The following is a 10,970-nucleotide window of genomic DNA, read 5'->3' on the forward strand; positions in this document are numbered from 1 at the left end:
GGAGAGAGTGGGAGAGAGATAAGTTTATAGCCAGGTCTGAGAGTCAACTTATAATATCAAAGCACGTCATAAATGTGAACCCTTGTATTATGGATGGATTTCAGTCTAAAGAGAGTGCTAGAATATATTGAAGGAAAGTGATTGTATGATTTGAATTATCTTTTTAGGTTTCTTTCTGAGAATAATATATGGGGCGTGGTTGACAAGCTAAAATAGCCCATGAACTCTTAAAACATAGATTGTAATCTAGTTATCATCCAATCATCATAGTTTAAGTGAACGTCATTATATGAGGAGTTTACTGTATTTAGAGGCACACCACCCTCTGCTGCACGAACAGCTACATAACCGTTAGATAGTGTTATCAAGGCTACTGACAATCTCATGGCTTCGGGCCTTCAGCAGACTCTTGTGCTATTGATTGCAAAGACGTAGCAATTAGACTAAGTGCATTCAGCCTCTTTGCATAATATGGTTACCTTCCTTGCTGTTACACGGTCGTCTGATTGGTCAGTCCAAGGTGGCAATTATCTGGATTGGCTTTTTAACAGATGTTGGAAAGCTGGAACACTCTTTTATACGTTAAATAGAAGACAAAGGCATACCATTGGCGATTAAAAATGAATGGCATACAAGTTTGTGCGAAACCTGACTCTGAGCCACAACTGCAGTTTTTAAACTGTCCTCACGCTTCGTGTGGGGCAACGTTTACTCGCGAATGGCGACTGAAAGAACACGAAACTGTACACACTGGATTGGTGAGTAACGAGCAGACCGATTCCAGTGGTTCGAATGTATAGTTAAAACTTGGCATGAGCAAATTGTAAACTCTGTATCCCCAATGTTAAGCGTCCTATCCAGTGTAAACATGATGGCTGTGGTCGTTGTTTCTCACGGATATCGCACCTGAAGAGGCATAGTTCAAAGCACACTGCAGCCAAGTCACTTAAGTAAGTCCAAGTCGATTCAGTAGTTGACCGAATGTCGCCCATCACAAGTATGCCGTAGGTGCATTGCCGTTCATGTTCAACATATGCATACGTTTTTTGAGCAGATGTACGTTGGTGAGTTGTACAGAAACTTTCTTCGACGAAGCAAAGAGGAAGAGACACGTTCGCTATTCTCACGGAGAAAAGGAGAAGTACTTCAAGGTTTGTCCAGAAGATGGGGCCTAACTTCCAGAATTGACCTAGACTTGCACAATTACGATTCAATCGTTGTACTTTACAAGTTGATTTGTCTAAACGCGTATATTTACTCCACTTTTCTACCCAATTCAGTGTACTCGACCCAACTGCTCATCGACCTTCAAGAAGCGCAGAGAATATAAACTCCACTTGATAGAGCATGGGGAATCTTCATTGTTCAAGTAGGACAAATTTACTCTTCAACCCTTCATAAGCACACATTTAGTGTGGCCATCTTGAGTTCGTCGCTGATGCAAACATTTAAGGATTTTTGCATAAAACGGACAAGGTGCCACGAAGTGCATTTAAATGTTAGTTTTGCAGCCTATTAACAAAATCGTCAGTTTTTTCACGAGGACACGTGAGATGGTGGGTACTTTCAAATTACTGATTTGAAACTTGAAATTGGATTAACAATATCGTTTTCCCTATCATCTGTGGTGGTGATGGTCAAGTGTTGCGTGTTCAAACAGACGGGAGGCACATCGGGCTAAAACCAGTGTTGTGTTGTGAGAGTATACGACCATTCAACAAGAGTGCATGTTCCCTCTTGCTCAGGTGCTCAAAGGATGGATGTGACTCCTCATTTGACTCCCACATCGCCCGCAAACGCCATGAAAAGAAACACGCCGGTTGGTTAATTTAAGATCAAGTCTTTCGTCCCCCACATAATTTATGTTCCTTGTGCCTACTTGGTCACATACAGGACATGTGACCAAGATTAATTTGCTAACTAACAGTATGGCTCAGGATGCTAACTACTAGGCAGCAGACTATAACTGGTGCATTTCTGCAGCCCTTCTCACTCATCTTTTGTTTTTCTCAGGGTATCGCTGCCCTCATGCAAACTGCAAGGTCTTCGAACATACCTGGGGCAAACTGCAGAAGCACATGGTGAAACACCCAGGTACGGCATTTTACAGTGAAACCCTTTCATAATTGTGCATGTAAAGTGACTAGCGTGGCAGAAAATGTGTGTTTTTTTATATCCAGGTGAATTCTTGACTCACTTACTGAATTGGACCCAACAAGTCCTTAGTTTGAACTTGGTGCTTAAGATCTGTGTAGGCAAATTGAATTTTCCATATTACAGCGACATACACCTGTCAAGCATGCAAAAAGGTATTCAAGCGGGTGGACCGGCTCCGCCAACACAAGCAGGTCCACGCCCTGCACAAGCCTGTGCTGGTGTGCCCAAAGACGGGCTGCCAGGCGTATTTCTCCACCACCTTCAACTTGCAGCACCACATCCGCACGGTGCACCTCAAGCTGCTCAAACACCACTGCTCCTTCCCAGACTGTCCACGGACGTTTGCCATGCGGGTGAGTACTACGCCCAAGGCTAAACTAGGTGAGATTAGGAATTGTTGCAGCCCCTGCACGGCCAAAACGTGCGTTTAATGCTGCCATGGTAATTTTCATCTTAAAGGGTAGTGGTTCAGTCCATGTCAATGGAAAATGAATCTATTAAAGTTGCTTTTGCCCCAGTTGATTGCAGTTCTTTGTAGACTGAACACATCCCTTCAGTTGGTCGGGATGTATTCCTCAATATTTAGATTTTGAGCTATGTTCATCAGTGGAATCCCCTCATTCAAGGTGAGCTTGTTTGCGCCTAGTTGACTTCCTCATGGTAATCAGGTTTTCCTATAAGACGGACTGAAATGCTGCAAACCCTGCTGTAAGGTTTCATGCAGTGTAGGCTAACGTGATGGCTTTCTCTCCCCCATAGGAGAGCATGACCAGACACATGCTCTGCCATGACCGCCAGCCCAACCCATGCAGGGTGAGTACAATGCTTCAGTTCTGTAGCTTGCCAAATACAGGCCAGATGCTTCATTAGTATGGGTGAAATCCTGCTAGCAGTAATCATAATTTGCATAGCCCTCTAAACGCTGGCAGCTATTGTGATGTTCAATGCGTGTAATAAGCCTTCATCCAGCAATGTCAAATTTGCCAGCCTTTTCCTCCCATCTCCGCTTCAGGCATGTCTTAATACAGCCATTTAAAGGGGCATGGGTTGTAGGGCTGGGCGATTAATTGAATTTAGATCGCAAAACGAGCACAAAATTAACATAATCCAGTTTTGTTTTTTTTATGTTTTATAGAAAGGGCAGAACAGCTGGATAAATATATGTATATCATTTTAGATTTCAACATTTTCTTTTTGACCATTTTGTGTATTTTAAGGCAAAATGTCAAAGTTCTCAGTTGCAACATTTTTTTTTTTTTTGGAGAGACGTACTGAATAAATGCATGTTTTCAAACTCAAAATAATCGCTTGAATAATCGTGATTTCAATATTGACCAAAATAATTGCGACTGATTTATTTTTTTCCCATAATGGAGCAGCCCTATTGTGTCGTCTCTTGTTTCGCCTTCCTACAGCAGCGGCGGCGCTCCAAACGGGCGTGGCAGAATCGTCTAGAAGGCCACCACCAAACGCCCCTGGTGGAGGGCAACCTGCAGCGCCTGTTCGCCGTGCGCATGCGCATCTCACGGCGCGCCAAGGTGGAGGCTGACCTCTCGGGTCTCTTCAACGAGCGCAAGATCCCACGCTACGTGGACCCCGAGGTGAACCTCCGCGACTTGTTCCGCCTGAAGGCGCCGCGGGTGGTGCCGGTGTCGATGGAAGTTTCACCAGTCAGCTAAAAACGGATGGAGGGATGCAAAGTGCAATTTTTCTGTCTTGAGGAAGGTGTAGCCTTATGTTTATTTGACCTTACAGTAATTGGAAAAATATGATTCGGAGTATAAATGTCCATAATTGTTTAAGAATTTAGAAAATTGTAATCATTGTAATTGCAGTGGCTGCACTAAAGGTTTATTTAATTTGATGCTTCATTTGCTAATTTAAGATTTTTCCACTTGAAAGATGCAATATCAACCTTATTTAATAGGCAACATTTCTCTAAATGTTTGTATGGATATTGGGACAAATCGCCAATAAAGCTTAAGTTTGTTACAGAATACAAATGGTTTCATTCTCCTCACAGCCACACGTTATATTGCCAAATTTACCGTTTGAGTTACAATACATTCTGTCTTTCGTACCCTTTTTTGGTGACATTCTACACACATGCAGACAGACATTTCAGAGCATGTTGGAGCTTATATGTTGGAGCTTATTATCCATGAACAAAGGAATGTAGCTTACACGGGTCTCTGCCAAACTGCAGCTTTTTCTTTTTTTACTTTCCCTCAAGTCAAAGTGACTAGAATGGTAGGCTCCTCTGTTGTGACCTATATCTGGTGCTGGTATAGGTCTACTGAAGTTAGAATTGTGCGATAGTGGGAACTACCGCAATCCTCTCCCATTTACTGTCATGTCAGTTATCTTCCAGCTTTAATGGTACTAGCCAGACATCTTAATGCCATGAATTAAGGATGGAATGGCCTGTATTGTCTGGCTCATTAAGGATCGTCTATCTGCGCAAAATGTGACTTGTATGGCAGCCAGAGGCCAGCAGCTCTCACTGTCGGGTGTTCACGGATCACCATGGTAAAGACCACAGCCGAAAGATGGTTTGACGCTCTTCTCGTATACATTGTGTCAAGAACCATTGAGTGGATGTTCTTGGTGTCATATAAATGATATAATGCTTTACATTGTTTTTTTAAGAGGGTCAGAGTTAGGTATTTGAACATATTAATTCAGTGCAATTTTTAGATGCGTTTTAGAATACATTTTCATAGTGTAAACAGTTTGATTTACTGACCAGAATTCTGAATCCCCATTTATTGCATCTATTTATATAAAGGAGCTATAGCTTTGCTTCAGAGGTCAAATGCGTTTCTCCAAATTGTAAAAAGATCTCGGGTTCAACTGTATTACTCCCCCCTCCCCTAATATTCAGAACATGGAGTGATTGGCCAAAGGAAGGGAAGAGGAGGACACTACAGTCTCATTGAAGCAGGAGAGGCCACAGGATCCTGAAGTGGGTTAAGCATACAGCCGTCATAGCCTGATTTAGCCTGCCTCGCCAGAATTAGATGACCCAAAACTTCTCTCCCCTCCCTCTTTCACCGTCTTGGTCTTATCCCTGGGACCTCTATGATAAGTCGTACACTCACTGTCATTTGTCCTTGTTAGTAAATGCCCAGTTGGGATATGGAGGGGAAGTGGTGTGGCATGGCGTTCGGGTCTCTGGTGGTGCTTCACTTGCACTTGATGCGCTTTGGTCGCTTCACTGTTTTGGAAAGGAATGAAGGGTCAATACAGTGTTTACTTTTCGACTCATTAGAAACTGCAGACATGAGACAGCACACTTGAAGTAGACCTAAGCCAAGAATTGGTATGGCATGCCGGGTCTCTTTTCTCCTGCTGCCAAAATACTATAGGTATTTTGTAAGCAGGATTATTAAGATTAAATGGGGACTTTAAAACAAATTTACAGGTCTGATTAAAACTTTTACAAATGTCTCTCCTGGCTTGTTTTTTTTGTCCATAAACTCCCTACTGTTCATGGATTCCAAAAGACGAAAATGCTATATTGCTAATAGCTCTTCGGCAGAATCCGTAAAATTAGGTAACTTTGACAAATTATAATGTTCACAGATGTTTTGCTGAAGCCAGGAGATACCGTTATGGTGGCTAGATCACACAGACCGGTATTGTCATTTAAACATATTATCCTGAATAGCACTACACTACCAATCCGTTATGGTGGCTAGATCACACAGACCGGTATTGTCATTTAAACATATTATCCTGAATAGCACTACACTACCAAAAATACAACTAATGTTGGCAATTTGTATTCATCGATATATTTTGTAAATTCAAACCAGAACAATACATGGATGGAATTTTCTTTTGAAAAGAACAAACTGTTCTTGTTGGCTAAATGGGATATAGGCCAGCGCAGTCCCTTTGGTAGAAACTCATATTCAATACATCTCTTTGTGGTCCCTACTGTGTGTGCCACAAGCCAACTACAGAGTCAGTCACTTAACAAATTATGCAGGATTGACAGTTACCAGTTTGAACCGCAGACGAGCCTTACCCCAAGAGGTCCATTTAGGCCAATCATTGTTCTCCTAGTGCCCTTAATTCAAAGAAGTTAAGTAAAGTCTTCAGTAAATTTCCTTGACTATTTAACAAATTATGGTAGAATACATCTTTCAAAAAACTCTCCCAAGTCTAAATTCTAAAGGAAAATAAAGTGTAACTAATGACCTGTTCCCAGTCTGTTTTTGGATGAAGGTATTAAATCAGTGTACCAATAGTCAATATTTTTACTATTTACTTCATCAACATACTGTTTAAAGTACTGTATAGGTTAGTGATTGGCTGCAAATTGACAGAAATCGTTGTTCGTTTATTTTGGTTTTGTTTCCTACAAGTGAACTTAATCTGTAAAACAAATGAATCGTTTGTAATGAATATACATGTGTAGCTGCACACCAAGAAAACATAAGATTTGGTATTTAAAGGTCAGATTATAACATTTAGCTGCAGATGCGGGAGCAGGCCAACAAGCCAGTGGATCATTTGTGGGAACTCGTTAGAACGAATCACCTAATGTTGATTGGTTAGTCACTGCTCCATTAAGCAATTCCGAGAAGGAAAAAAAAACGGGCCTGGTGTATATACACATACACACACCTGTGTATACACATAAACATTTACACACACACACACACACAGTGATCAATCTGTTCTTTGTGGTTTGAGTTCCTGTGCTTCTGCTTGTGCATTTCCGAGTGAGTGTTTATACAGTGTGTGTGTGTGTGTGTGCGTGCGCATGAGACATGCATTTCTGGTTAATCAGTATTTCGTTGTGTTTTTGATGAATATTTGAGCATGCAGGTTTACATGCATGTAGTTGTGCATGTGTGCGGATGAGAATGTGTGCGGTTCATGTGTGTCTTTCCATTCCGACATACAATCATCGGCCCACTTCTAGAGATATCGGATGCAACTCTTACCACAGGTCTCAACTCAACTGTCTCCTTTCTAAAGGTTTGGTATAATTCATGTGAGCAGCACATCGTCCCCACACACACACACAACTTGTGTCACATAAAAAAAACAGAAGAAACATCAATATGTACAGAAGCTGTGTGTTCCTAGGAAACTGGAACAAACTCACGGGCCACCCAAAAATAGGTTGAACCAAGTTCCTAGCTTTTGTTTCTGCTTTGGTGGGGACACAGCACAAACTTTGATACGATTTTGATGATCCTAAACACCATTATTTACCCAGTACTAGCGCCTACATGTGCGTCTTTATACCTTTATTATGTACCTAGCTATATTAGTTAACGTTTTAGAAACATGATCATAGAACTGTTTTTAAATGCCTGGTAATCTAATAATGGTTAAACTTGAGACAATTAGAAACTTGTCTCCCGTAGGCTAATGTATAACCTAACCAGGCCCTTGCTACGAACACCATCACACCAGCCTTCGTCTAGGCATATGCTTTCTCCTCATTCTGTGTCATCTGAAGCTTCTGTCATATGCAGAGCAGTATAAATACATCTAGCAGATCTAAATGTACAAGATTGTTGCATTGTTCAGAAATAGCGCAATTATTCAAACCATGTTTTTTATATTGCCCCTATCTATTTCTTGATTAAATTAAAGATGACAGCCGCGATCTGTCCTTGGCTCATATTTAAGTGTAATTCCGGGGAAAATTTAACCAAGGGTCTTTGTTTTGGCATGTATACAAATAAGCCCTCCAGATACATTTTGCCCAGCGCAATGTTTGGCTTTCATGTTATTAGTTGTTAGGGGCTACCAAATCCGAATTTTTTTTAGCCGCTAAAATTGCTCAAAATAGCACCTTAAATAATACAAAAGAGGCGCCAACAAAGTTAAATAAACAATCTCCCCTCTTGATACTTGGCTGTTTTAAATTTGTTTGCGTCTCTATTATATTATTTACGGTAGCAGGTAATCGACTTGTGTGGACTTCCTGGAAACATGGACCTACCGGTAAGGCACAGACTTGGAAAACAGTATTTTTTAATAAACTCCCGGTACGCTAACCGAGTTGTTGATGCTTTGTTTTATGTGTAGGGACCCTAATCATGCTACTGCAGAGGTTTGGTGCTATTTTGAGCAATATTAGTGCCCCTAACCAATAACATGGAAACATTGTGCCGGGCCAACTCTATACTCGATTTTCAATTAAAAAAGTATCTGGAGGCCTTATTTGATGGGTATACATGCCAAAACAAAGACCCTTGGTTAAATTTTAGCCGGGATTACACTTTAAATTGCACACCTAAACCGTGCTACTGCTGCATCTGGGGGCTGGCCATCAGCTAGTGCTTCGGTGGTCTGCCCAATGTTCTTTTTTAGACATTTGGTAAAAAAGAATGTCTAAAAACAGGGGGGAAGTAAGGGACAGACTGACGGTCAGGGGGAACGAGAGGGGCGAGAAGAATTTCAGAGGTTGTTGATGGACTATTGCATATCAAATGATTGGAGAAAAGCAAAATAGATTTGGCAGACCTATTGTATGGCACAGAGAGCACAGAGATGCATTTTCAGCTTGATTGTGATTATTGGTTGGGTGTGTAGTTTCTTGACATTTGTAGAGACATGTTCCTATCAAGGGCAGCTTCCCTTCTTAAAATTACAACCCTTGATCTTAGCAAGTTTGTTCAAAACATCTCTGAAAGATCATTTACTGGAGTGCAGCCACAGGGCTCTCCCCTCTGGATAGCAACTGCAGGACAATGGTACATATGCTCTTTTAAGGACACACTTTAAAGGGGACCTATCATACCACCATGTGTGAGTTTGATTAGCCATTACAAGCCGTTTTCAAAATGTGCAGCATTGTGACATGGATGGTAGACTGATCTATCCAGCACACATCTAGGTGGACATGCCCACCTGTGATGTCACAATGCTGCACATTTTCAAACCTTTGCTTGTAATGGCTATTCACACTCACACCTGGTGGTATGATATGCCCCCTTTAAGAACACATGGTGCCTCTTATATTCACCCCATCACAGAACAAACCAATCAGTGTGTTCTCTCTCTATCTCTTTCTCGCTCCCTCTCCCCCCTCTCTTTAGTCTCTCTTTCCCTCACTCTGTCTCTATCCCTCCCTGTGTCGTCTCTCCCTCTGTCCCACGCACACTCCCCCCCCCCCCCCCCCCCTCTCTCTCTCCCTCTCTCCTTCTGTCGGTCTTTCTCCACACCGCCCCCTCTCTCTTTCTCCCTCTCAGATTTACTGTAGAAGAAAAGGACTGATATGAATTGCCCCCCTGTATACACAGAAAAGGAAAATATGTAGCATGACTCAAAGTTGGGAGAGAACATTCATGATCCTATGTGGTGCAATGGTATGGAAAGGAAACTGCATCATTGTCTAAGGGATTTGAATAATGTTGTTATAAAGTGTAATTCCGGCGAAAATGTAACCATGGCTCTTTCTCGGCATGAAGACCCATAAAATAAGCCCTCCTGACACTTTTATTTGTTGATAATCGAGTATAGAGCTTGCCCGCGAATGCCAGGAGTAATGTAACGGCAGCAAAAAAAATCAAACAGCCAAGTATCAAGAGGGGAGATTGTTCAGTTAAAATGTTTGATGCCTCTATTATATTGTTTACGTCACAGACTTGGAAAACAGTATTTTTTAATGAACTCTCGGTACTCTTACTTGTTCATGCTTAGTTTTATGTGTAGGGAGGACACTAGTCATCTTACTGCAGAGGCTTGGTGTTATTTTGAGCAATATTGGTGGTTAAAAAATTATGATTTGGAAGTGTTCACACTGCCCTTAGCCATTATAATGGAAGCAATTTGGGCTGTAACATTGGTCCAGGCATTCGCGGGTAATCTCTGTACTCGATTATCAATGAAAAAAAGAGCTTGGAGGGCTTATTTTATGGGTCTTCATGCCGAAAAAGACCCTGGGTTCAATATTCGCCAGAATTCCACTCTAAGTGAAACCAGAAATTCCTTATAATGGGAAGGCTGACATACTTGATGTTGCCGGTGTTTCTGGGATGTTGCATGTGAATCAGATAATATCTGATGAGGGGGCCTTTGATCTGAGCTGCCTGCGGCTGCAATGTTCTGACAATTAACGGTAGATTACATTAACATTTGTTGACGTCTACATTGCAAAATGCAAAACATAAAAAAAAAAAAGCTTTTTCTATGTTCGCTTATGATTGCCACTTATTTAATCAGTCAATCAAGAGATTCAGTTGTTAGAGATTCAGAGATGGTTGGGGGTTGAAGGCTTTTGGCGTTTTCTTTTAGGGGTGTGCGGTGTACCTCAATGTGACGTACACGCATGAGAGCTGGAGAGAAAATTGTAAACTGGGTTAGTGAGAGGAAAAGTACGAGGTAGGGATGTACGTGGAGAGGGGATAAGACGGGGTTGGGCAGTCTCTTGATCAGCTCTTTCTCTGTTTGAGTCGCTGTGCACCTTACCATGCTCTGTTTAATTCCATTTATCTGCTGACTAAAGGAAAGGTCAGCAGCACACAGAAAGAGACGACAGGAGCTGCTTATTTCAACAGTCTTTGGCTGAGTGTGTCTGTGCAGGTGTCTGTGTATGTGTCGTGTAAGTGTGTGTGTGCGGTGTCATGGTGTGTTAGTGTGTGCTATTGTGTGTGGCCCAGGAATACGATTTCAAATAGAGTTATGGCCTAATAAGACTGACTCTATTTGCATATATTTGGAGAGAGAGAGAGAGAGAGAGAGAGAGAGAGAGAGAGAGAGAGAGAGAGAGAGAGAGAGAGAGAGAGAGAGAGAGAGAGAGAGAGAGAGAGAGAGAGAGAGAGAGAGAGAGAGAGAGAGAG

The 10,970-nt window shown here is 41.8% G+C and overlaps 1 protein-coding gene across 3 annotated transcripts; it reads left to right on the plus strand.

Annotated features, from left to right (window-relative positions):
- Nucleotides 1–499: 499 nt before the first annotated feature.
- On the plus strand, nucleotides 500–4,160 carry 42sp43 (P43 5S RNA-binding protein). Of its 3 annotated transcripts, none has more exons than XM_060040222.1 (9): nucleotides 500–758; nucleotides 850–950; nucleotides 1,055–1,151; nucleotides 1,281–1,369; nucleotides 1,746–1,819; nucleotides 2,014–2,094; nucleotides 2,281–2,510; nucleotides 2,917–2,970; nucleotides 3,573–4,160. In XM_060040222.1, the coding sequence occupies exons 1-9, from the start codon at nucleotides 621–623 to the stop codon at nucleotides 3,834–3,836; spliced, it is 1,128 nt and encodes a 375-aa protein (XP_059896205.1). In that variant the 5' UTR covers nucleotides 500–620; the 3' UTR covers nucleotides 3,837–4,160. The 3 variants fall into 3 exon arrangements, with proteins under 3 accessions (XP_059896205.1, XP_059896214.1, XP_059896221.1); XM_060040231.1 differs by having other exon boundaries at nucleotides 2,299–2,510; XM_060040238.1 differs by lacking the exon at nucleotides 3,573–4,160 and adding an exon at nucleotides 3,293–3,349 and having other exon boundaries at nucleotides 545–758.
- The last annotated feature ends 6,810 nt before the right edge of the window (nucleotides 4,161–10,970 follow it).

This window comes from Gadus macrocephalus, chromosome 2 (assembly GCF_031168955.1).
Source record: "Gadus macrocephalus chromosome 2, ASM3116895v1".
Taxonomy (NCBI): Eukaryota; Metazoa; Chordata; class Actinopteri; order Gadiformes; family Gadidae; genus Gadus; species Gadus macrocephalus.